The sequence below is a fragment of the Prionailurus viverrinus genome, unplaced genomic scaffold (genome assembly GCF_022837055.1).
Source record: "Prionailurus viverrinus isolate Anna unplaced genomic scaffold, UM_Priviv_1.0 scaffold_42, whole genome shotgun sequence".
NCBI lineage: Eukaryota > Metazoa > Chordata > Mammalia > Carnivora > Felidae > Prionailurus > Prionailurus viverrinus.
The window spans coordinates 3,217,051-3,243,759 of NW_025927609.1; the positions used below are offsets into that span (position 1 = coordinate 3,217,051).

At 53.8% G+C, this 26,709-nt stretch overlaps 2 protein-coding genes across 8 annotated transcripts in view; one reads left to right on the top strand and one right to left on the bottom strand.

The window, feature by feature from the left end:
* Window positions 1-26,709, bottom strand: part of PKNOX1 (PBX/knotted 1 homeobox 1) — a 59,376-nt gene that overhangs the window by 25,143 nt on the left and 7,524 nt on the right. For 2 of the 7 annotated variants that reach the window (XM_047846885.1, XM_047846886.1), the window contains exons 1-5: window positions 10,852-11,474; window positions 9,104-9,171; window positions 7,477-7,584; window positions 4,195-4,322; window positions 1,029-1,200 (exon numbers count right to left, since the gene is read on the bottom strand). In XM_047846885.1, coding sequence (XP_047702841.1) covers window positions 1,029-1,200; window positions 4,195-4,322; window positions 7,477-7,527 — 351 coding nt within the window. In that variant the 5' untranslated portion in view covers window positions 7,528-7,584; window positions 9,104-9,171; window positions 10,852-11,474. The other 5 variants (XM_047846881.1, XM_047846882.1, XM_047846880.1 and 2 more) reach the window with 5 other exon arrangements.
* Window positions 10,018-12,084, top strand: LOC125159149 (vegetative cell wall protein gp1-like). The gene is made up of 3 exons (XM_047847107.1): window positions 10,018-10,080; window positions 10,462-10,785; window positions 11,515-12,084. Exons 1-3 carry the CDS (start codon window positions 10,018-10,020, stop codon window positions 12,082-12,084), a joined length of 957 nt encoding a protein of 318 aa, XP_047703063.1.

The following is a 26,709-nucleotide window of genomic DNA, read 5'->3' on the forward strand; positions in this document are numbered from 1 at the left end:
CTCTGGCTGTACCCACGGCCCACGCACTGATGGCTGCATGACAGAGATTCAGAGGCGGAGAGAGCTTCTGAGTCTCACCCCAGAGGGCGGGCGCTGCTAGTCCCATTTCAAAGATGAGGAGACTTACTCGAGGTCGGACAACTCATCACAAAATCCATTAGGCAGTGAGGGCTGGATGTATAATGAGAAACTTAAAGAGCAACAAAGCTGTGGGCAATTTATTCAGGGAAAACTTTTCTAAGGATGCTTTTCTGCTGCTCAGGGCCCTGACTAGGGCTCGGGGCTGGGAGTTAGCGTGCTCTAAGGAAACCCGGTGAAGGGGCAGGCCCCCGGCCACAGGCAAACGGTTCTCCACCAGCACGGACGGGCCCCGCCCCCTCCGGGTCCGGCACTGACGTTCACTCCAACAAAGTGTCCGCTCCCTTGAGAAAGCACACACAACCCTGAACCTCGGGGCCGGAGCTGGAGGGAGGGCGCCAAGGTAAGACCAACTGGCTTCGAGCAGAAAGGCCGAGGGAAGCAGCGGGGAGCCTGGGAGCCCTCTGGTAAGCCTGCCTCGCTCCGTTCACGGGCCTCCCCGAGCGCACGTACAGCCCTGCCTCCCGCCACAAATACCAGCCTCAAGACTGAGCATGAGGTCCGTCTGTCTCGGAGAAGAAGGTCGTGTGTCCGTGACCAGGGAGAGGCCAAGAACTGAAGCGGGGCCCAGACACGCTGCCCGAGCAGCCCAGCGCGTGAGCACGCCGACTCCGGGGGACGTTACAAATGCTGAGGAGAGAAGTGGGTCCCCGGCCCCTTGCGATGCAGGCTCAGGTCCTCTCCTCGGGTTCTTACGTGAGGTCACTGGAGAAGCTGGACGACGTGGGGACAGTGAGGTCACAGGTACGGGAAGCTATTTCACGAACTGTATGATGCTCCCCTTTAGCAGAACTACATCCTAAAGTTCTAAGTGGAAGCTTAAGATTTATTGGTCACATTTGAAACTGGGAAGCAATAAGACGTAAGAATAAAACGTTTCTTTTACTTACTAAATTGTCGGTTTCCGGGTCTTCGCAAAAGAAGGGTTTTCCTTCTTTCTCTTGCTTTCTTACAAAATTTTCAATATCTACATCAAAACTGGCAGAGGTCGTGCCTTCTGAGCCCTGGGTAGACTGTTCGCATTTTTCGAACAACAAAGCTAGTAGTGGAAATAGTGGATGCCTGGGGGGAGAAAAATTTTAAATGTACGTTCCACATTTTCAGGAGAATATTTTAGTATGTACGTATGCACTGGCTTATATAACAGCGCGGCCGAGAGACAGTTCCTGTACGAAACAACATCCACTCTAAAGCGGACAATTCAGTGGTGTTTACTATACTCACCACCAAGGCAATTTTATAACATTCTCATCGTCCCCCAAAGAAACCCTATCGTCATTAGCAGCCACTCTCCATTTTCCCCCAAACCCCAGTCCCAAGCCACTGCTAATCTACTGTCTGTCTCTATGGATTCGCCAGTTCTGGACATTTCATATAAAAAGAATCACGGGGGCGCCTGGGTGGCGTAGTCGGTTAAGCGGCCGACTTCAGCCAGGTCACGATCTCGCGCTCCGTGAGTTCGAGCCCCGCGTCGGGCTCTGGGCTGATGGCTCGGAGCCTGGAGCCTGTTTCCGATTCTGTGTCTCCCTCTCTCTGCCCCTCCCCCGTTCATGCTCTGTCTCTCTCTGTCCCAAAAATAAATAAACGTTGAAAAAAAAAAAAATTAAAAAAAAAAAAAAAAAAAAAAAGAATCACGGATGGGAATGCAAACTGGTGCAGCCACTCTGGAAAACAGTGTGGAGGTTCCTCAAAAAACTAAAAATAGAACTACCCTACGACCCAGCAACTGCACTACTAGGCATTTATCCCCGGGATACAGGTGTGCTGTTTCGAAGGGACACAGGCACCCCCATGTTTATAGCAGCACTTTCAACAATAGCCAAAGTATGGAGAGAGCCCACATGTCCATCGAGGGATGAATGGATAAAGGAGATGTGGTATATATATTCAATGGAGTATTACTCGGCAATCAAAAAAGAATGAAATCTTGTCATTTGCAACTACGTGGATGGAACTGGAGGGTATTATGCTAAGAGAAATTAGTCAGAGAAAGACAAAAATCATATGACTTCACTCCTATGAGGACTTTTAAGAGACAAAACAGATGAACATAAGGGAAGGGAAGCAAAAATAATACAAAAACAGGGAGGGGGACAAAACAGAAGAGACTCCTAAACATGGAGAACAAACTGAGGGTTGATGGAGGGGTTGTGGGAGGGGGGATGGGCTAAATGGGGGAGGGGCACGAAGGAATCTACTCCTGAAATCATTGCTGCACTATATGCTAGCTAATTTGGGTGTAAACTTTAAAAAATAAAAAATTAAATAAACAGACAGATAGATAGGTAAAAGGAATCACAGGATACGTGCCCTTTGGCCTCTAGCCTCCTTCACTTAGTGACACCGTTTTCAAGGACCATCAGTGCTGTACCGCGTATTGGTACGTCATTCCTCTTTATGGCTGCATGATGCTCCGCTGTGTGGAGAGACCAGTTCTCCAGTTGCAAGTTTTACACTGAGATCTATGCTCCATCTTGAGGCAACTTCTGTATAAAACGTGAGATGAGGTCAAGGGTCTTCTTCCAGCAGGTGAACGTCTAACTGTTCCAACACCGTTTGTGGGAGGGGCTACCTCCACTCCACCGGACTGTGTTGGCACCTTTGCAAAGGTCACATAAATCATGTTTTTGTACACCTACTTCTGGACTATCAGTGACGCTGATCCCAGCCCTTCACCAGCATCACGACATCGTCATTACCGTAACACCCGAGTCAGCCTCGAAGCCCGACTGTAGTCTTCCTCTTCAACACTGTCTTAGCTGGCCTAGTTCCTTCATCTGCCATGTAAAATTTAGAACTGGCTTACCTATATGTACAAAAATATCCCGCTGAGACCTTAATCGCAATTGTGCTCACCCTGCAAATGGATTTCAGGGGAAATGACATCTGTGCTGTGCCGACTCTTGCAATCCATGAGTATGGTATGCCCCACCACCTGGGTTCTCTCTGATTGCTTGCGTCAGCATTTACAGTTTCCAGCATCAAGGGTCTGTGTTTTGTTAGGTTTACACCTGATTTGGTGCTCTTGTAAACGGTATTGTCTTTCTAATTTCCGTTTCCAAGTGTATATTACTGGTATAGAAAGAGGATTTGTTTCTGTGTGTTGCCCTTGTAACCTGTGACCTTATTAAACTCAGTCCTGGACATTTTTTGGTGGAGTCTTTGGCATTTTTGATGTAGACGATCGTGTTGTTGGTGCACAAAGCCAGTTTTCTCTCTTCCTTTCTCAGCTGGTATGCCTTTTCTTTCTTTTTCTTGCCTTACTGCACTGGCTATGACTTCCATTACAGTACTGAACAGGGGGAGGCCGAGTGGACATCTCTGCCTTATTCCCAATCTTACAGAAAACAGTCACTGGCCACTAAACATAATGAGAACTGTCGATTTTTGGAGGTTGCCCTTCATCAGGTTAGGAAAGTTTCCCTCTATTACCACCTCGCTGACAGCTTTCAACCATAATTAGCTGTTGACTTTTCTGTGTCAACCGATACGAGCGTGTTGTGGGTCTCACTGGTTGAACTTTGACTAGTGAATCAGTCTTGAGTTCCTGGGATAAACTCTACTTGGTCACTGCAGGTGATTCTTTTCATACGTCACTGAATTTCATTCGTTAATACTGGATTAACTATTTTTACGTGCAAGTTCGTGAGGCGCGCTGGTGTGTACTTTTCCTTTCTGTGTTGTCTGTGGCTTTAGTATCACGGTGATGCTCAATTCATAAGCTGAGTTGGAAAGCCTCCCCTCTTCCTTTTTCTGGAAGAGACTGTGTAGACTTGCTGTTTTTTTCTTCTTTATTTTTGGTAGGATTCCCCAGTAGAATTGTCTGGGCTTGAAGGTTTCTTCTTGCAGGGTTGACTAAAATATAGATTTAGATTCCAAAACTTTTTTTTAAGGTAGTAGGAATAACGTCTTAATTCGAGAAACTGCTCACCCTAGTGGTTATCACACCATACCTAATGCTCTGCCTAGCTGCCAGCTCCAGCATATTCCATTTAACAAGTTTCTCTGCTCCTCTTACCCCTACTAAAACCCACGCGCATCGCATCTCATCGCTACCTATAAATGGCCTGCTTGTCTGCGTCCATCGGCGTCTGGGAGCCCGGCGGGGGAGGGCTCGCTCCGTCCACATCCGGTTCAGAGCAGTTGGGATCTTGCTCCGTTTTTAACTCTGTTACTACTTGCATCTGCGAAAGGAGGAGGAGGAGAGGTTTTGTTACTAAACACAAAGTGAACTGCTACTAAGTATTCTCTCCTCAAGCAGAAACAAGAGGACTGGTAAAGTGGGAGACAGCTGGATGGCTGGCGAGAATCCATCAGAATTACCACCAACAAAACTCCTCTGAGTCTGACACGTTTTGCAAATGGCTAAAACAAAGGTTGAGTTTCCAAATCATCTTGAAAACTGAGGGCCGATATCTGTGAACTGCGTGTGATTTTCAAAAAATATGCCACCTCCAGAGTGCCGAGGGGATTAAGTCACCTTACTGTGTGTGTCTCTTCCTGCCCTAAACCCTCACACTGAGCAACATCACAGCTTGAGAGGTAGAAACAAACAGTCCAAACTCTTCCTATCTTGTCACGAAAACGAACGTAGTCATGGCAGGGCTGAAACTCTCCCCTATCTATTCTTAAATTTCAGGAATACATCATCTATAAACATTTTGAAAAAAAAGGCACTGTATTTAGAAAGTAAAGACTGGCGGTGTTTAAAGAAATAGCGTCTAGATATTATCATTTAAATTGCTTTAAACTAAGGGGCGCCTGGGTGGGTCAATTGTTTGAGCCTCCAACTTCGGCTCAGGTCACGATCCCACGGTTTGTGAGTTCGAGCCCCGCGTCGGGCTCTGTGCTGATGGCTCAGAGCCTGGAGCCTGCTTTGGATTCTGTGTCTCCTTCTCTCTCTGCCCCTCCCCGCTTGCACTGTCTCTTTCTGTCTCTCAAAAGTAAATAAATAAATGTAAATTGCTTTAAACTAGCTATTTTGGTTTGTAACTTAGGTGAAAAGTCTTTAAATCCTTAAACATAAAGAATTCAGTTTACAGAAAAAAATTCCAACTTGCTGGGGGGCTCTGGGGGGCTCGGTCAGTTAAGCATCCGACTCCTGCTTTCGGCTCAGGTCATGATCTCAGTTGTTAGATGGAGTCCCAAGCCCGGCTCTGTGCTGACAGCACGGAGCCTGCTTAGGATTCTCTGCGTCTCTCTCCCTCTCTGCTCCTCCCCGTCTCCCCACCCCCACCCCCGCCACCCCGCACCATGCACTCACTTGCTCTCAAAATAAACATTAAAAAAAAACCCTAAATTGCTGCAGTAAACTTGTAATTGTCCAGGAGCAGATTGCCAGTGCCCTCAGCTGCTTCAGGACCGGAACCCACCTGCCCTGCCGCCAGTTGCCATGACTCCCCGCCCCGGGGAAGCAGCTGGTGGGGGCACTCGGGGAAGGGGCTTGTCCCCAGGCAGGGAGAGAGCCTGCTCCCTGCCATGCGACCCCCCCTGACAGCCGGGGGTAGTCGCCCGCCCGGCGGCGAGGGAGCCCCTGTCCTGCGGTGCAGGCTCTAGTCTGTCAGCCCAGATGTGCAGGGAGACCTCCGTCCCACTGCCTTCAGATGGCGCAGCGCGCCTGGGAAATTGTTTCTCTCTTGAAAACACGAAGCAGTAAAGCAACTAACAAGCCCAATCGAACACAACCTTTCTGGAGGGAGATCCGACAGTATTATAAACAAGCGTCAAAAGATGTATTTCAGGTCTTTGGGTTTGTTTCTTTCTTTCTTTAATGGTCGCGGAGGAAGGGAAAGCTCGCTGTCCAAGTGTGGAGGGGAGGCAGAGCCACACCGTGGGACCGTCAACGCGTAACATAACGTTCACGAGTTTTGCGTGTCGTGGGAAAGAGCTTGGCTGTTAAAAGCGAGGCTCTGTCCCTCCCCGTGCCTGGCACTGCACAGGACACGACCCCATCAGGGCACCAGGACGCCTGCCTGCCCTGCGGGGGGAGGGGACTCCGAACAGGATCTGCCAGCAGGTGATCAGTGCCACAAAGGAGAACCAGGTGCAAGCAGGGAGGGAGCAGGGGGCAGGCTTGGGGGGGGGGGGGGTGCCGGGGCGGGCAGGGGAGTCTTCCCAGGAAGGATTTGTGCAAAGACCTGCCAGACAGGGAGGCACTGGCCCCCCTGCTGCTTGAGGAAGAGCCAGGGCCAGGCCCAGGGCCACGGGGCAGGGATGCGTGGGAAAGAGGGGCAGAGGTGAGTGCGAGGGCGATGCGGGGGTGCGAGGGTGATGCAGAATCCCCCCCTCCCCCCACTGCAGGGTTCAGCAGCGGGAGAGGAAGGGACAACCCCAGCTTGGCGTTTTAGAAACAAAATCACTTGGAAATATCGCGGGGCTTCCAGATGCAGAGAGCAGGCTGAAAGGGACCCCCCAACTCAATTCCTGTAAGAAGCTCAGACCCCGAGACGTTTTTCAAAAGCCCACAAAAACCAAGTCTGTGCCACAGGAACCAAGCCAGGAAGGGCACGAGACCGGCCACCAAGGAGAGACACGAGGGAGGCCGCCTCAGGTCCTGGGCGCCCACCTGGAGCCTCACTGAGGCAGGGCTGTGACCTCATCTGGGAGAGGCCACCGAGCCTGATCAGTTGGTCGGGCCCACTAACTAGGATCTTCAAGTAGGGAGAAAAGAGAGCCTCTGGGCATCCCCGCACCGCCTCCTGAGCGCAGGAAGCAGGGGCAAAGGCAGGCTGGGAGGCCTTCGCTGCACGGAGCTCCAGGGCTCGAGGGAGACGGGGGTGGCCCCCACCCCCTCCTCCCGAGCGCTTCGGGGCACACAACCCAAAACCCGGCCTTCCCGCAGCTGCAGCTGCGAAGGCAAGCCAAGGCCACGGACAGTGGGAGGGCGGTCAGGACACCACCCACGCGGTGCCAGAGCCAGCCGTCCGGGCACAGCCGTGCGACGTGAGCAGACGGCACGGCATCCGCGCCGCGCCGTCCATCGGGACGGTGCCCTCTGCCGCCCGCACCACGCCGCCCGCTGGGCTCAGCCACCGGGGGCCCGGCTTTTAGCAACAGCACCCCGCTTTTCTTTGAAGGCAACAGGCCTCGCCAACACAGACACTAACAGGGCAAACCCCCGAGAAACCGTGACTCGGGGAGTCAAAAGCACTGGCGGCCTGCCGTCCCCGGGGGAAGCGACGCCAACAGCTCCATGGCCGGCCTCTCCGGGCAGCAACACGTACGAGCCGCGGGGTGCACTTGAAACTGGACCTGCAGCCCGATGAAACTGAACGAAACCACACAAGGCGCCGGTCCCCTGGCGGCACTGAGAATGCAGAATAAAGCCCCAGCTCTCACTTGTTGCCCGTCTTGGTAGCTGTCTATGCTTAGCGTCTGTGTAGCCATCATGGTTCACGGGTCTCATAGGAAAGCATCAAATCACCTTGCGTCAAAAGCAAATGGCGTCTGGGGAAACAAAAGCAGAAGAGCGTCAGTTAGTAACTGCAGGGCACTCTGGCCCCCCCCCCCCCCCCCCCCGGCACCCGGGCACTTCTCAAGAACACGTGCTTGCGCAGAGAGGGAAACGCCACCCGGCGTTGTCGTGAGCCGACCCCCCTCAGCACCACCCCACTCACTTAGCGGTCACGTGTTTGTCCCTGCCCCGGGCCCTGACTGGCTTTCAGGTTTTAGCCACCTGGGTTCATTCATCCGCTCAGCCAACAAGCATCAAGTAACCGTCTACACACGCAGGACAGCGCTGTGGGTCCTGGGGCACCACAGCGAGTCGGTGAGGCTCAGCTTCCCTGGGGCAGCCAAGGCCGCAGGGATGGGGGGGGGGGGGGGGGCGGGGCCACAAATACAGGGAATGTCAGGGACCACACGTGCAGCGGGGGGCAGGATGCAGGGCCAGCTCTCCCAGCCGGGTGACGGGGCGCCCTTCTGGCCACGCGCCCCGGACACAGAGCCCAGCGACCGGGGGTCCGGAGACCGGACCTCAGACGGGAGCGGTGAAGGGCTCTCCCCTAACACAGGTGTGATACACAGGCGGAAAGACGGTTCATTTAACTTGAGGACAACGTAAAGTGACTCATTACAGCAGCAGGGGTGGGGGCGGGGGGCTAGGAGCACCTGCACTGTGTCATGGGAACCGATAATGTCCTGGGGCGGCCAGAGAGGCTCCGACAGCCCAGGCTGTGCCGCCAAGGTCACGAGGTCAAGGGCAGTTATTCCGCTTGCTCTGCCCTAGCTCGGCCACTGAAGGTCACCGGGGGAAGCAACGCTCTGGGAGACTGTGCTCACTAGAAAAAATCCAGTCGAAGACCAGCAAGCCGGGGGCGGGGTGAGAAGCACGTCCCGAGGCCCAGCCAGAAGGAGCAGGGTGTCCAGCCCACAGCCCACCCCGGGGGACGCTCTCCCGGGGGGCCGTGCTACCCCGAGGAGCCCGAGTAACAGGGCCTCCCCCCTGCCCAGGGAGCCGGCATGAGGTGGGGGCTCACGACGTGACCTCACGAAAAGCCAAGGGGCAAACGAGGTTACCCTCCTTCCTTCAGCAAAGGCTCCTGTCTCAAGCCCTGTCCTGTGCACTGGCAGAGCGTGGGTCCGGGGCAGACAGGCACAAACCGGTCACCGTGCACACAGGCATCAGGAGGTGATGAGGTGAGGGCGACCAGGCAGGGACACGGAATACTTGGGGGAGGACCGCTACAAGTGCCCGTGGGAGACACCCAGAGGCAGGGGGACGGGAAGGAGCCGGGTGCAGTGTGTCTGGAGGACAGCTAGCGTGGCTGGGCGGCGTGACAAAGGAGAAGGGGAAGGCAAGGGAGCGGGAGGCACAGGACCAGGTCCCACACACCCTCATGGGTCACAGTCCCCCGTGTCAGGGGGACAGGGACCCACGGGAAGGTCTGAGCAGCAGGGTGACGACACAGGGGCACAAGGACAGGTGTGCAGCCACAGACAGGCTGGGGGCCATGGGGATTCCCACCTGAGCAACTGGCCGAGCAGAGCCACATGTCCCGGACTCAGCAGTTGGATCAGAGCAGGTTGTGTGGCCTGGGAGGAGAGAGCAAGAGTCGGGACATTTTAGGTTTGAGATGCTGCTCCTACAGGTTCTCAATAAATGAGTCTGTGCCAGAAACGCAGACTTGGTGGGGCGCCTGGGTGGCTCAGTCGGTTGAGCCTCTGACTTCGGCTCAGGTCATGATCTCACCATCTATGCGTTCAAGCCCCGCGTCGGGCTCCGTGCTAACGGCTCGGAGCCTGGAGCCTGCTTCGGATTCTGTGTTTCCCTCTCTCTCTGCCCCTCCTCTGCTCATGCTCTGTCTCTCTCTCTCAGAAATAAACATTAAAAAAAAAGAAAAAAAAAAGAAATGCAGACTTAGTGACCATCAAGCATGGCTGGTGCGTGCAGGGGCTGAACAGCGTCCTCCAGGAGATGGCCAAATCCCAGCCCCTGGGCCCTGCGAATGGGACCTTCTCTAGGAAATAGGGTCCTTATGTATGGAATTATGTGAAGGATCTTAAGAGGAGATCATCCCGGATTTAGGGGAGCCCTAAATCCAGTGACTGGTGCCCTTTAAGGGTGGGAGTGGGGAGAACAAGACCCGAGGCATACAGGGGGGACGCCACGTGAAGACAGGGTGACACTGGAGGGACACGGCCACAAGCCAAGAACGCCTGGGGCCACCAGGAGCTGAAAGAGGCAGGAGGGACCCTCCCCTAGAGCCTTCAGGTTGCAGGTTGATTTCAGAGCTGCAAGAAAATACGTTTCTGTGGCTTTCATCTACCCGGGTGGTGGGACTTTGTTTCGGCAGGACACCGAGGCAGTCTGGAGAGCCCCCCAGATTGGGTGAGTCCGCCCAGGGGGGACGGGGTGGGAATGTGGGGCACCAGCCCAGAATGGGAGCCGCGGCCAGCGGGACAAGAGCAGAACCAAGTGGTGCCGCTGACGCCGTGGAGGAGGTGGGTGGGGTAAGGGGCGTCGGCCATGTCATCTGTCATCGCAGCTGAGCACCTGAGCACGGCCACCTGCAGAGTGGACCTGCAGGGGTGTGTCCGTGGGCCGGGGAGGGCAGGAGAGAAGGGCGGGATGTGGCAAGCCCACGGCTAGACCAGGAACTCCTGTGGAGCCGCCGCTGAAGTTGCCCTCTGTGCCCCTGGCACCCCCGATCCTGAGACACGGGCACACCTGTCACTGAGCACCTCCCAACCGTCTGTGCCTTGACCAAAGGCTGGCCCTCCCCCTGGACTCTCGCCTCCCCCTCCACCCCAGGCCGCTGGCCCCAACCTTGATCACCGGCAGGGCTCAGGTGAACCTCTGGCCTTCCCCCTCCTCCCCTCCAGAGTCCACCTTTCAGAAACGCAGTCCTGGTGAAAACCCCCCTGCAGGGCAAGTCCCTGGCCAGCCCTCCCCTACTCGGAGCTGTGTCCATGTCAGGGAGCACCCGCCTCGTCCTCAGGCAGTACAGTGCTCCCCCCGTGCACTTCTGCCCCGCGCTCCGGCCTCCTGGGGACCTGGCCGGTGCCCGCACGCGCCCCGTCACCACGTCACCGTCCCCAGGCGGCCCTGCCAGTGCCTCGCCCTCGCCTGCCGTGCACAGCCCTCCGGGGCCCCGCCGTCCACCCCGGGCTCGGCCCGCGGTGCCTCGTGGTTTCTCCCGCTACACGGTAAGGCCCGTCCTGCCGCATCCCCCACGACCGGCACGGCGTCTGGTCCCGCCCCGAAGCGCTCACCGTTGACGGGGCGCGCGTTGGACACGTGAGTCACCCCAGCTCCGCGGGCCCCGACACCCACGTGTCCTCGCTGCGCTTCTGAGCCCTTTCTCCTGTCACCGTTACTTCCGTGGCCGCCGGAACGAGAGCAGCTCGCGGCGCTGCTCCGACGGAGGCTCAAAGAACAGCTCTGGGGGGGTCCACGTCCTCAGCGCACTTCCCGCGAGACAGACAGTCGACGCCAGAGCCACCCTCCCTAGGGAACACCTGTAGGACGGGGCAGACGTGGCGAGTAACCCCCTGGTCACACAGCTTCACCCTCCCGGCCACGGAGACATCGGGTGAGGCCGAGCGGAAACGTGCGTCCGTGTCGGGGCCTCCTCCACGCCTGTGGTTTCACGCAACCCCACACGCACGCGGCGAGGGGGCGCAGGCGTCGCCTCACAGACGAGCCGACCGAGACCAGGAGACTCGGCCGGCGGGTGTCGGGGCCAGCACGGGCCCGGCCCGGGTCCCCGGGGGCCCGTCTTCTCGGAGCTGCGCAGCCACAGCGGGGAGGGAGGCAGCCCCCCCACCCCCCAGCCATCTGGACGTCTGGCGCTATTCACGGCGGAGAAGGAGGTGGTCCGCAAACGTCCGTCTAAAGAATAGCTAACCTGAAAGCGACACCACCCTCCTCTCCAGGCCGGGCCGAGCCGGGAGCGGCCTCCGTCAAACGTCACCGAGGCACGTCCGCCAGGACGCGGTCCGGCGCCGAGCTTGGCCGACAGCGCGCAGCCCTCCATCAGAGTCCGGGGCCAGCTGTGTCGGGAGGCCTGCACATACGCGTCCACGGGACGGCGTCAGAACGGCCCCTGGCTTTTATGCAGGGACACCGTACTCCCGAAAGAGGGTGCAGGGCCCCGCCTGGGCTCCCAGCTCCGTCGGAGGGTCCTCCCCTGGGCGAGCCCCGCCGCGCATGCAGGTGAACACGGGGCCCTCGGTGCGCCGCCCACGGGGACTCAGGCACAGGAAGTGGCGCCGATCCGAGGCCCTGCGTCCCTGCGCCGCCCGCTCCTCTCGTTCAGCGGCGAGGACGCGGGGCAGCCCTGCTTCCACCCGCGGCACTCCCCGCACAGGCCGGTGGCGCCCTGCCCTCAGCTCTGGAAGCGCCCTCCCTCACTGGGCCTGGAGGAGGCCGCCCCCCCTCGGGCACGGAGCCACGACACAGCGGATGGACAAGCCTCTTCCTGCAACACCCCACTGACTTCCTGACTTAAAAGGTACACTTCCTTGGGTTTGATAAACAGGCAGATGCTTCGTGAGACTGGGAAGACACACGAATACACGGGGAATAAGCACAGGACGGTCGGTGACAGAGAAGGGGCCCCAAACACAGACAGAGAACGGCTCGTGGGGACCCCACCCTGCTGGAACGGAAGTGGAGCTGTCGGTGTGAGTTCCCGTGCGTTCAACACACACACACACACACACACACACACACACACACACGTGTGCACCTGCTTCAGCCCTGTCCCCCGAGACGGTGAAGCAGCGACACCCGGTACCACCCAGACCCTGGGTGATAAATGTCACTCCCCAGAACAAAGAATCGGGGCTCCGGAGAGCAGTGGCTGACGTGATCCCAGGGCTGGGGCAGGGTGGGCACAAGGTGACCCGGAGCCTGTGCTCAAAAATTACGGGGACACGCCAGAAGGAGTCAAAGCAGCTTGCAGAAGCTCTCACGGGCCAAACGTGGGACAACGGGCGACGAGGTATGACAGTACTCAAAGTAAAACAACCATCGGTGAGTCCAATGAGGTGCCCAGGAATAAAGCCAACCAAAGAGGCGAAAGGCCTGACTCTGAAAACCAGAGGAAGCTTTCACAGGAAATCGGAGGTGACTCAAAGAAGCAGGAAGACCTTCCGCGCTCACGCGCTCCAAGAACAAGCACTGTGAAAACGTCGACGCTGCCCAGAGCCGTCCGTGTTGATACGCGCACGTAAATGAAGGACAAAGTGGGGGAAGGCACAGCTCTGAATTATAGCGCGGTCCATCCAGTAGGTAGGGGCGGATGCAATGCCATCGCGCTGGCAACACGCACAGTAACCCAAGCCTCAGGCGGGACTCCTCGGGGAGGCCCGTACGAGGCCCGGAAGAGGAAACGCACCTGATGTCAGCACACCTGCCCTAACGTACCACTGATTACACGGGAAAACAGCAGCTTTGCAGTGAAGACACCCGGCAGACAACATGTAACCAGACGGTGAACATTCCGATGATCAGTAAGGAGACAAAGGAACCTCACAGCCCTCCCGAGAAGGACACCTAAGACTTGGGAGGAGTCCTGCCCGATCCCGAGGCTGCGCTCACCATCCGAAACTGAGGGGCAATCTACGAAGTGACTGGCCCGTAAGCTTCCAAAGCGGGAACGTGCAAGAGGCCGATAGACTTCTCCAGTAAGTGAAGCGACAGGTGTGTGTGGTCCTCAACGGGGGCCTGGGCCCCCCAAATGCTCTTTCCTTTTTGCCGGTAGCGAGACAGTCGCTCATTCGTGAGACGACCGGCAAAGTTTACACAGTCAGAGTAGGTAAGAGTATTTTACCAGTCACTTTCCTGATTTTGGTAACTGTGCTGTGGTTAATGAAGACAGCATCCTTGCTTTGGGATGCATACGGAAATACTGGGGGGCATCACATCTACAACTTACTCTCTCAAATGTACGCACACACATACGTGTATATGTGTATATGCACACATGTGCATGCACACACAGTGAGAGAGAGGTGGAGAGAGTGGGCATACGTTTGGTAAAATGTGAACACTGGGGAAGGCACGTGGCAAGTCGGTACAGTTTTTGCAACGTCTCTGCAAGACTGAGATTCAAAGAAGTTTTTAAGTTTAACACTTATAGGGGCACCCGGGTGGCTCAGTGAGTTAAGTGTCCAACTTCAACTCAGGTCACGATCTCGCGGTCCGTGAGTTCGAGCCCCGCGTCGGGCTCTGTGCTGACAGCTCGGAGCCTGGAGCCTGCTTCGGATTCCGTGTCTCCCTCTCTCTGCCCCTCCCCCGCTCTTGCTGTGTCTCTGTCTCGAAAATAAATAAACATTAAAAAAAATTTCGTCTTTCAGTTTAACACTTGTAGGGTTATAAAAAGGATGAGGGACTGTTCCGGGCTCAAAGAGACTGAAGGAGCGACAACCAATTGAACACATGACGAAAGCTGTGAGAGGCGACGGAGGGGCTCTGGGGGGCCACACGGAGCGGACAGGAGCCGACCCCGGAGACAGGGCTGCTGCCCACATGGCAGTGCTGCTCCTTCCCAGGAAGCACCTGTCAGCAAGGGCTGCGATGTTTAGGGGTGTGGTCACGAGACCCACACCTTTGAATGGTCACCAGGCGCTCCCATGCGGCCAAACACGCTGTGGCCAGAGTCAACAACTGATGAGTCCCGGTGGCGAGGTATCCCCCTGCCACTCGTTCAGCCCTTTGGTTTCAAAACAGGGGCACCGGGGCGGCTCAGTCGGTTAAGCGTCGGGAGTCTTGAGCTCAGCTCAGCTCTTGATCTCCGGGTCATCGTGTTCAAGCCCCGTGTCGGGGTCTGCGCTGGGTCTGGAGCCTAGTCGGTTAAGAAAATGAAAAAACAGGAGCGCCTGGGTGGCGCAGTCGGTTAAGCGTCCGACTTCAGCCAGGTCACGATCTCGCGGTCCGGGAGTTCGAGCCCCGCGTCGGGCTCTGGGCTGATGGCTCAGAGCCTGGAGCCTGTTTCCGATTCTGTGTCTCCCTCTCTCTCTGCCCCTCCCCCGTTCATGCTCTGTCTCTCTCTGTCCCCAAAATAAATAAACGTTGAAAAAAATAAAAAAAGAAAAAAAGAAAATGAAAAAACGTCCATAACAAATACTGGGGGAAAGTCAGGATTTTATTTCAAAACCGTCTAGATTTACGGTCCTTCTATCAGACCTTGTTAAGACTACAATGTCTGATGTAAGTAGTGCAGCCAGTCTGAAGGGAAAATCGGGAATCTGTGCCAAAAGCTTGAAAATACGTGCCCTACAATAGAATACTATGCGAGGAACTTTTTTTAATGTCTTCATTTTGAGAGAGAGAGAGAGAGAGAGAGAGAGAGGGAAGGAGAGAGAGAGCAGGAACAAGCGAGGGAGGGGGCAGCGAGAGAGGGGGAGAGAGAATCCCAAGCAGGCTGCGTACTGTGCTCGAGGAGCCTGATGCAGGCCCGAACCCACGAATCGTGAGATCCCGACCCGGGCCGAGATCATGATGGGACGCTTCACCGACGAGCCCCCCAGGCGCCCCTACGCAAGGAATTGTTCACAAAGGGTCACTCTCTCCGACTGACACACTGCTGGGTGAAACCAGGGGCGGGGCAGAGTAGCGAGGTCACCCACAGGTCACCCACGGGACAGGACACCACAGGGTGGCAGGAAGGTGCCAGCAGGTGGCGCCATTTGCCCAAGAGGTTGAAAGCGGCCTCGGACGTGGGGCGGGAGCCTCGTGCCAACGTGTTGCTCATAATTTTCGGAGCCCCCTTCCAAATTCCACTCCCCAGCAAAATGCCCCACCACCCCCGGGCAGCGGGGCCGACTGGCACCTGCACGCGGGCAGGCCAACAGCCCCCAGCAGAGTTCAGGCCTCGGTGGTTCAGGAGGGGGCAGTCTGCTGGCTGCAAGCCGGCTCTGCGGCCGGCCGCACCAGGCCCAGGACGGAGTCTGAGTGCCCAAGTGAAAGCTGTCATTACCCGCGAAATAACTAAAGCATCCAACCCCAGGACGGACAGTCAGCAAGGCTCCTTTTTATCAAAAGCTGGTTTTGCTAGGCATTTTGCAGAAACCAAGGCTAGCCGGAGATTTAGAAACAATCGACGAATCCCTATTTCTTCCCTCCATTACACAGAAAGGGAAGTTCCTATCAGGTTCACACTCAACACTGCCTTAACTCCTTAACGCACAGAGCTCCAAAATCCAAGTTGAAGAATGGCCAGCCCAACGTACGTATGATATCGTGGCGCTGAGCCGTTGGAATAGCTTTGCCTGGTTTATTTCTGGAAATTTCATCCCATAAAAAAAGGACACGTCACGTACTGAAGCTGTCACTTTGGTGCCCGCTCAAGAGATCTGGCCGGACTAAGACAAACGAGGAAAACACAGCCTTCTGATTCTCACGTACAGAAATATTACAACTCACTAGTCACGAAAGAGATACAATCTCTCAACGAGTAATCCTTTTTCATCTAGTGATTTAAATTTAAAACAAGAGTGCTACACTATGTTGGCAAAGACGAATGAAACCCGGGGCCCAAAGGGGTCCTGAGCCTCCCGAGCCGTGTGACTGGTGTGCAGAGAAACCTGACCACGTGCACAGTTGGCCACAGAACACGGTACACTCTTCTCAACGCGGTGTAAATGCTGCACAACACGCAACGTGGCCCAAATCCACAGGGAGGCATTTTCGTGTTTGCATACATTCCCATCCAGGCTGACGGGATGAAGGGGTTTAGTCTTTCAGAAAAGAACAGGTATAAACAGATTCGTTGAATCCCACCGAGTGTTGAAGTCCTCGGTGGATGGGTCTGGGAAGGGTCCTGCGGGCTGGGAGGTCTGCAGAGGCCAGAAGCGAAGACGGGGGGTGGGGGGCAGAGGGCAGGCCCTAACAGGGCCGTAGCCTGTCCCCTGGCATCCAAGCCACAACCCCCCCTTCCCCCCCCGCCGCCGATGTGTGTCCCACAGGGGAGCCCCTGCCAGGCTGGGAGACTCAGTTACTGCCAGGGAGGTGGCCGTGAGGCCTGTGGAAGATTTAGATTTGAATATTTTTATGTTAAGTCTCAGAATAAACTATGTATTTAACCTTTAGGGTGTCTGTAGTATTTAAGAAAATTTGGCAAATTAATGTTACATATCAGCCGGGACTCCAATACAAATGTATAATTAAGCTTCTAATTTTACACACAATTTTTCTTTTTTACTTTATTGAAAAGGTATAAAAGACACATTTATAGGGATTATCAACATTCTTTAATATTTTTTACCATTTATTTTTGAAGGAGAGACTGAACAGGGGAGGGGCAGAGAGAAAGGGAGACACAGAATCCGAAGCAGGCTCCAGGCTCCGAGCTGTCAGCACAGAGCCCGACGTGGGGCTCTAACTCACGACCTGCGAGATCATGACCTGAGCCGAAGTCGGATGCTCAAATGACTGAGCCACCCAGGCGCCCCGAGAACATTCTTGATGTACGCAAGCACATGGATTGCTGGGCACTCTTGTAGCCACTGGGAATACAGCAGAGAGCAAAGCCAAGTTCCTCACCCCACAAAGCTCACTTCCGGACAGCCAGGTTTGGAAAGAACTTGACATTCACTACATAGGTAACTTTAAATTATTAGACCTACTTGAGAAAGTTTTACTTGTTTGGTCAGATATTCCCTGTGCCTAAAATGACAATTAAATCCAGTACACTTAACACCACAGGGGCGCCTGGGAGGCTCGGTCGGTTGAGCACCCCTCGACTTCAGCTCCGATCATGATCTCAGGGTTTGTGACAGGACTGAGCCTTGTGTTGGGCTCCGCATTGGGTGTGGAGACTGCTTAAGAATCTCTCTCTCTCTCTCTCTCTCTCTCTCTCTCTCTCTGTCTCTCTCTCTCTCTCCCCCTCCCTCTGCCCCTCCCCTGCTTTCTTTCTCTCTCTCTCTCAAATAAATAAGCTTAAAAAAAAAAAAAAAAACAAGAATGAAAACGATGGCTCAGAATGTACAAGGGAAGTTAAAGGCTCGGTCAGGTTAAGCATCCAACCTTGGCTCAGGTCATGATCCCGTGGTTCGTGAGTTGGAGCCTCTGTGCCGACAGTGCAGAGCCTGCTTGGGATTCTCCTCTCTCTCTGCCCCTCCCCTGCTCATGCTTTTTCACTTTCAAAATAAATAAATAAAAACTTTAAAAAATTAACCTCAAATAATCTTTTCTATGCTGAAAAGCCTCATTTCAAAGGGCATTCAAAACTTAGAGCAAGAAATGCTAGGTGCTGACAATGTTTTTAAGCCACCTTAATAAAAAATGGAAACACTGGGAATGCAAGCTGGTGCAGCCACTCTGGGAAACAGTACAGAAGTGCCTCAAAAAACTAAAAATAGATCTACCCTACGACTCAGCAATTGCACTACTAGGCATTTATCCCCGGGATACAGGTGTGCTATTTCAAAGGGACACATGCACCCCCATGTTTATAGCAGCACTATCAACAATAGCCAGGGTATGGAAAGAGCCCAAATGTCCATCGAGGGATGAATGGATAAAGAAGATGTGGTATATATATTCAATGGAGTATTACTCGGCAATCAAAACGAGTGAAATCTTGCCATTTGCAACTACATGGATGGAACTGGAGGGTATTTTGCTAAGCGAAATTAGTCAGAGAAAGACAAATATCGTATGACTTCACTCATATGAGGACTTTAAGGGACAAAACAGATGAACGTAAGGGAAGGGATACAAAAGTAATTTAAAAATAGGGAGGGGGATAAAACAGAAGAGACTCTTAAATACAGGGAACAAACTGAGGGTGGCTGGAAGGGCTGTGGGAGGGGGACGGGCTAAATGGGCAAGGGACATCAAGGAGGACACTTGGGATGAGCACTGGGTGTTATACGTAGGGGATGAATCACTGGAATCTACTCCTGAAATCACTGTTGCACTAGATGCTGACTAACTTGGATGTAAATTTTAAAAAGTTACAAATAAAATTAAAAACAAAAGATGGAAACAGAACCTTCATGTCCTCCCAAGGGATGGTGAAATCAACTACAGTCACCCGTCATTGATCATCAACAGGATGGTTACATCCCAGAGCAGCCTGGAAAGGGCTCCCAGCAACCCGTCCGACGGGAAGGCAGGGCACACGTTTGCTGTGCGCTTGACCGTGCCCTTCCTTCCGTCCGCAAATATTTCCCGGAGCTCTTCTCGGTGCCAGGCTCTGCTCTGAGTGCTGGGGGTGGAAGGTCCTGGCTGTCAAGAAACCACCTGATAACTGTGTCAAGCGGGTATCTACGGGTCAACGTGGGGAGAAGAGACGTCTCTCAAGCACCAGGTCACCCCATCCAGGAGCACATCTCTTATGATGTTTGACGGTCTCTGTGGAGGTCTTCTGGACTCTTGGGGAGGCTGACTCCTAAGTAGCTCACGTTTTCCTCGTGCTGCCCAAAGTACCTCATTGTCCTTGTGCCTCCTGGCAGGCTGCTGGACGGGAAGGAAGCACGCCCGGAGTGCGCAGGCTAACCTTGCAGCCGCCCACTTGGCCAGCGGCTTTCCCTCCAGTAGCTCGCGGAGAGTCTGCTCCCTGTTCTTGGAACACGTCGGTGTCCCAGCCAAGATTCGCGGTGCCTTTCAGAAACTCAAGGGACCTGTTCTCACATGCGTGCAGAATGAAAGTCCGCGAGGAGCTGTACCACCCTTAAGAGGTCTGAGAAACACCAACTGTCGGAATACCCTACTCGGCCACAGCAAGAGCAGAACGTGCAAACACACAGGCCAGCGGAACAGAAGCAGTAAGACATCAGACTTGCCGGGGCCTGAAGAAAAAGCACCCCCCAGAAGGCACAGAGCTTTGCGGCTTTGACGCTCTTACAAAAATCCCGGAACTCGCTCAGTCCTGCAAGGCGCTGGTGAAAGGGGCCGCCGTCCAGGTGCCCGTGCACACGCACAGGGCGCACGCCAGCGGCACGCTCTCCCGTCCGGCCCCGGCACGTGGCCCCTTGACGACCGAGCCGGTTGCGCAGAAGCACCGAAAGAGCCACTCTGCACACGGCTGCAAGAACGGGGCTCGAGCCTCCGCGCGACGGTCCTACTTGTGCAGCCCGTGCCAGCGCACACGCGCGCGGAGAACTCGTTCTCAGAAGCTCGCCACTCGTTTTGTGCCAAGACGACAGGGAAACGGAGAGGAGAAACGTCATCTCGAGTCTGCTCTGCGTTGCGGCCAATGTGAGGCACTGTCTTATTTTTTAATGTTTGTTTATCTTTGAGGGAGAGACAGAATGTGAGCGGGGGAGGGGCAGAGAGAGAGGGAGACGCAGAATCCCGAGCAGGCTCCAGGCTCGGAGCTGTCGGCACAGAGCCCGACGCGGGGCTCGAACCCACGGACCGTGAGATCGTGACCACGAGAGCCAAAGTTGGACGCTTAACCGACTGAGCCACCCTGGAGCCCCTAGACCGACGTGAGGCACTTTTTTTTTTTAATGTTTATTTTTTACAGAGAGACAGTACGCGCAGGGGAGGGGTAGACAGAGAGGGAGACGCAGAATCCAAAGCAGGCTCCAGCCTCCTAACTGTCAGCACAGAGCCCGACACGGGGCTCAAACCCATGAGCCGTGAGATCGTGACCTGAGCCGAAGTCTGATGCTTCACCGACCCAGCCACCCAGGTGCCCCTATGTGAGGCCCTTTTAAAACACATCCCCAAATTCACTGATTCCTCCCGATGAGTGTGGGGTTCTGTCCCCTGCTCTTGAATCTGGGCTGACCTTAGTGACTCACTTGGAACCCCGAGAAGGCAGTAGAAATGCTTTGAGGAAACTCCCCAAGACTCCAGCCCTCAGCCATCAGGCCGCCACGGGCCTGGGTCGTCCTAGCTGAGGACCCCAACACTGTGGGACGGAGACAGGCCGTTTCCACTGGACCCTTTCCAAATTCCCGACCCACGCAGCCACGGGCATAACCAAATGGTTGTTTTGCCCCCACCGACAGGGCGATCGGCTTCACGCTAGTCGTTAACCAGAACGCTCTCGCAGATCATTCGTAGCAGGGTCCTCAGAGGTTGCCTACTTCCCTGAGGTCGGTCTCTGTGGCTCTGAAGCCCCGCTGTGTCGTTGACATGTCATCTCTGAGAACACAGTGACCCTGTGTCTAACACAGATATAGAACCCGCAGGGAAATCGGTACAGGAGCGGGCAATCTTACAACTTGGATGCAACAATGTGAATGTTAATTCATTAATGCCGTGAATTCAACCTATGAATTATGGTGTCCGTCAAAATGGGAAACGCCGAGAGCGGATGAAGGCGGCGGTCCGTGGGCAAACAGGGGTGCCTTTCAGTGACAAGCAAGGATGTCACGCGGGATGCCGCCCACCCATGTAGCTGCTCCGTGAACACGAACCAGAGTCCAAAGGAGAGGAGAGCTCGGGTGCAGAGGCCACGTCTCCCACAGCCCAGGCTTGAGAGTCCGCCAGCCCCAAAATACCACAACGCCAATGGCTACAGAGGACAGAACTCCTACCTCATGTTTCATCAACACGTGGAAGAAATGCACAACGTAGCAAATGCACGTGGATAGCATGGGAAGGATTCTGGGTACTACTCACGAGCACGTGAGGGTTAAACTGTGGGGTGTCACAGACTCCAGCTGCAGCCATGAAGGTTATTCTCCAGAATTTCACTTTGGAGAAGAATCATCTAGCGTGTATTCACCAAGTTGACAGAAACGATCACCTCACGGAAGAGGGGGCGAAGGACCCCCCTCGAGTCTCCACTTCCTGACCTCCAGCCACGCCTCCAGATCTTCCTCCCAGGGCCACTCTTCCCAAGCCCCACGCCAAAGCCCATTCTCCTCACCGCAGCCCCGGTGATGGGCTTCCTTAAGGCTTGCTTCTTTCCCTCTGGTTGCCAATTTTCAGAATAACGTGTGCTTCCCCGGTGGTTTCCACCGGTGACCGGTGAGGCTGTTTGCAGCACATGAGGACGTCGGTGGTTTGAACAGGGAGAGTAAGTACAACCTTACATAAACGTATCTATGTTTTGATGTTACAAATGGCCCCGTCTTTGGCCAATGCAAGCCCCCTTAGTAACCTCCTAGAGCCCTTAACACACCCTACGAATTCCCGACAGCTCTTCTGCTTTCGGGTAAGACAAGCTACTCCAGGCTCATCTTGTCCATTTTCGGCACCAGACTCTGACTTTGCCGTTCGTTCGAGGGGCTCTGATTCCCTTCGGTGAGAAATGATACGTAGAGACCACAATCCAGGTGCTCTGGGTGCTCACTGTGTCCAGGCCTCTGCAGGAGACACAGGAGATGTTTTCCCATTAAAAAATTTTCAGGGGTGCCTGGGGGGCTCAGTTGTTTAAGCATCCAATTTTGGCTCAGGTTCGTGGGTTCGATCCCCGCGTCAGGCTCCACACTGACAGCTCGGAGCCTGGAGCCTGCTTCAGCTTCTCTCAACTCGCTCTCTCTCTGCCTCTCCCCTGCTTGCACATATGTGCACACACTCTCCCTCCCTCTCTCTCAAAAATAAACATTAAAAAAAAAAAGAAAATCTTAAATTTTTTTTTTTTTCAAAACAAGTTAACACTGATTCAAATTCAATTCAAATTTGGGATTACAGGGTATTTGCCTAACAGCTTTAATTTCATATTTGTGTATCTTTTATTTGCCCTGAAAACCTTGACCATGTGACATAATAACGTACAAATTTTTGTTTCCCCGATGGTTGCTACAATTTAAACACAAACTTTGATCTAACTCACACAATGGTTCCTAGTGCCTTTTAAACAGATACATCTTTGGCTACTTTCTCAACTTCATCTAAAGTTGCTGGTCTGTACAGGTTTTCTACCTCCAAGGTCAATTCTGGTCTCTTATACCTTCTGCATAAGCCATCCACAGTTCTTCAAACTTATTGCCATCAAATTGTACGCGGTGCATACTTATTTAGAGATCTTCACACGTGTCGTTATATCCCTTTTGAAAGTACTGCGCTCTCATTTCTTTTTAATCAGATTTGCAAAACGCAAACATAGATTTGCCTCTATTGTCTTTGACCTATCTTGTTCTCCTGGTTTCTTGAGTTGGAAGCTGACTTCATTTACTTCTCTTGTTCTCTAACACATTAGGTCATGCATTTTCTTTCTCCTGAGAACTGTTTTTCCTCATCCTAGGATTTTGGCATGCAGCCCTCCACCATTCCCTTACACAGAGTCTGAAAGGAGTTTCTGATCTCCTCTTTAACCCAAGGGATACAACGAGGGGGCTCTTAACATTGTCGGGGAGACGTTCTTAGCTGCCCTTTCACTGTCAAGCTCTAACTGGGCTGCATTATGGTCTGAGAATCTGGCCTACAGGATTTACTTTCTGAACACTTGGGATTTTTCTTTGTGGCCCGTATGTAGCCAGTTTTGTTAAACGTTCCACATAAAGGAAGAAAATCTCTATTTGGGGGCACCTGGGTGGCTCAGTGGGTTGAGTGTCTGCCTCTTAATTTCGGCTCAGGTCCTGACTCCGGGGTCGTGGGACTGAGCCCCGTGTTGGGCTCTACCATGAGTGTGCAGCCTGCTTAAGATTCTCTCTTGGGGCGCCTGGGTGGCTCAGTTAGTTGTCTGACTCTTTATTTCGGCTCAGGTCACGATCTCACGGTTCGTGGGTTGGAGCCCCGTGTCGGGCTCTGGGCTGCTGGTGCGGAGCCTGCTTGGGATTCTCCTCCCTCTCTCTCCGCTCTATCACTGCTCATGCTCTCGCTCTCTCACTCTCAAAAATAAACTTTATTTTTTAAATTTTTATTTATTTTTGAGGAAGAGCGGAGGAGGGGGCAGAGAGAGAGAGGGACAGAGGATCCAAAGTGGGCTCTGTGCTGACAGCAGACAGCCCGACGTGGGGCTCGAACTCACAAACCACGAGATCACGACCTGAGCCAAAGTCCGTTCGTTGTTTAACCAACTGAGCCACCCAGGCTCCCCTCAATATTTTTTTTTTTTAATTTTTATTTATTTTTGAGACAGAGAGAGACAGAGCATGAGCAAGGAAGGGGCAGAGAGAGAAAGGGAGACACAGAATCGGAAGCAGGCTCCGGGCTCCGAGCTGTCAGCACACAGCCTGATGCGGGGCTCAAACTCATGAACTGCGAGATCATGACCTGAGCTGAAGCCGGACGCTTACCCGACTGAGCCCTCCAGGCGCCCCAACATTTTGTTTTTAAAGATTGTCAAAGTCCAGAACTCTGGCTATCACAAGGAGGGGGATGGGTGGCCACTGGCGTCTAGTGAGTGCAGGCCAGGGCTTCTGTGAAACACCCTACAGTGCACAGGTGCAAAGAATGATCTGGCCCCAAACGTCACCGGGACCAGGTTAAGAGCCCCCTCCACACCCCTTCTTCTTCCTGGGTCCTTGGCTTGCAACTCGCAGTCCCTTTACAGCCTTCCCCTGTACACGTAGATGGTCCGCTTCTCCGGTTTTGGAGAGTAGGACTCTGTTTCACTGTCACATTAAGTGTGCGATCATTAACCGTGCCTTTGAGTGACAAGACGTGCTCAGAGCTCTGTCACTTGAGCCTAAGTATGTCTGGTTCAAAGTTACTAAACCTGCTTTCTTTCTGTTAGGACTCATATACATTCCCATCCCTGTTTCCTACCTTCTTGTGTTCTGGGTGTATCACTTGCACACAGTATTTTTTTAATGTTTATTTTTGAGAGAGACAGAGCAGGGGAGAGGCAGAGAGGGGGAGACACAGAATCGGAAGCAGTCTCCAGGCTCCGAGCCGTCAGCACAGAGCCCGACGCGGGGCTCGAACTCACGGACCGCGAGATCACGACCGGAGCCGAAGTCAGACGCTTAATCGACTGAGCCCCCCAGGAGTCTTCACTCATACGCAGCATGTAGCTAGATTTCCACATTTCTCCTAAATCTGGAGTCATCATCACGTGGGAGGTCTAAACCCACTGACATGACCTGCAGTTACTGACACGTTGCGGACTTCCCCACGCCAGCTCGGGTCGGTTGTTTCTCAACCAAGTAAGCTTCCTTGTCGTCATCTTCTTTTTCCCATGCTCCTGTCTAAGTACACCCAACGTGGGGCTCCAACTCACGACCCTGAGGTCAAACATCACACGTTCCGGCAACTGAGCCGGCCAGGCGCCCCTCTTTCCTCTCCGTTGAGCGAAGCTCTCCCTCTGGCGCTTTGGGAATTACGTCCCTACCTCAGTCCTCCGCTTCCCCTCCCCCTTCCTCCGATCCGCACTAACCCACAGGCCCCGCTTCGCCAACAGCCCTCACTCCACCGAGGACGGAAGCGCCCGCTCCCCGGACTCCCACACCGCAATCTGCCCTCGGTACCGCAGGGACTGTGGCTGTTTGTCCTTCGAGGCTCAGGGCTGGCTGCGCACACACAACAGTCTGGGAAGGCAAACACACCCAGGATCATCTTCCAGGGTTTAGCCCCTTGAAATGAATTCCAGGGCGTTAGCGGTTAAACTTTATCGCGGCTGTGTTCCTCTTAGCCGTAAATGCTTCATTCCCAGTTAACGCCACAGAACCTGAATTACAGCACGTTTACACTGACAGTTAGTACTCTGCACACTCACCAGTACCTCGATGCCCCCTTCGAATGAGCAACCACATCACACATCGCAGAGCACAGTTCATACCTACTTTTCAACACCTGATTATCCTGACTAGTCTAGACAGATTTCAGATCGTTTTAATGACACCCTGCCAAGAGTACACAAAGGGAAAATATTTAAATGTTTTATTTGTACCGTAATCATCACTTTTGGTATTATTCCCTACACGGAAAAAAATCACATTAGGAAAACATTCTCTTAAGCTTGGAAGACAGAGATACCGGGAACGTTCCGCTATGTGCATTCCACTCCATGCAAATTCTATGAACTGAATTATCCACTTGGAGAACAGTTCACATAGAATAATTTTTTAGGGGCGCCTGGTGGCTCAGTCGGCTGAGTGTCCGACTTCGGCTCAGGTCATGATCTCACAGTTCGTGGGTTCGAGCCCCGCATCAGGCTCTGTGATGATGGCTCAGAGCCTGGAGCCTGCTTTGGATTCTGTGTGTGTGTGTCTCTCTCTCTCTCTGCCCCTCCCCTGCTCATGTTCTCTCTCTCTCTCTCTCTCTCTCTCTCTCCCTCCCTCCCTCTCTCTCAAAAATAAACATTTAAAAAATAAAAAAAATAAAATAAAAAACAGGAAATCTTCTGGGTCTAAGGGGAAGAGTTTTCAGACTTGCCACCAAAAATCACACCCATCAAAGGAAAAATTGTTAGAGGTGAAAATTGTCAGAGGAAAAATTAGCTGAGGTCATGATCTCACGGTTTGTGGGTTTGAGCCCCGCGTCGGGCTCTGTGCTGACAGTTAGGAGGCTGGAGCCTGCTTTGGATTCTGTGTCTCTCTCTCTCTGTCTACCCCTCCCCTGCACGTACTGTCTCTCTGTAAAAAATAAATAAACATTAAAAAAAAAAAAGTGCCTCACATAGGTCTAGGGGCTCCAGGGTGGCTCAGTTGGTTAAGCATCCAACTTTGGCTCTCGTGGTCATGATCTCATGGGTCCGTGGGTTCGAGCCCCATGGCGGGCCCTGTGCTGACAGCTCGGAGCCTGGAGCCTGCTTCGGGTTTCTGTGCCTCCCTCTCTCTCTGCCCCTCCCTTGCTCGCACTCTTCCTCTCTCTCAAAAATAAACATTAAAAAAATCTTTAAAAAAAAAAAAAGAGTAACTTTTTAAAACAGGGAAAATAACAGACACAACGAGAGAGATTTTTAAAGTTCAAAACAGTTACGGGGAACGTAAGGACGTCCTGGGCTGACGCGACAACTGAAACAGAAACCCAAACTCGAAATAACAACAGGGCGGGTGTACCCTCAGGCAGGCTGACCTCAGGGTATCCAGAGGGTCAAAGGGTCCAGGAGAAAAACAACCGTCTTAAAAGAGGTGAGGATTGGGGCGCCTGGGTGGCGCAGTCGGTTAAGCGTCGGACTTCAGCCAGGTCACGATCTCGCGGTCCGTGGGTTTGAGCCCCGCGTCAGGCTCTGGGCTGAGGGCTCGGAGCCTGGAGCCTGTTTCCGATTCTGTGTCTCCCTCTCTCTCTGCCCCTCCCCCATTCATGCTCTGTCTCTCTCTGTCCCAAAAATA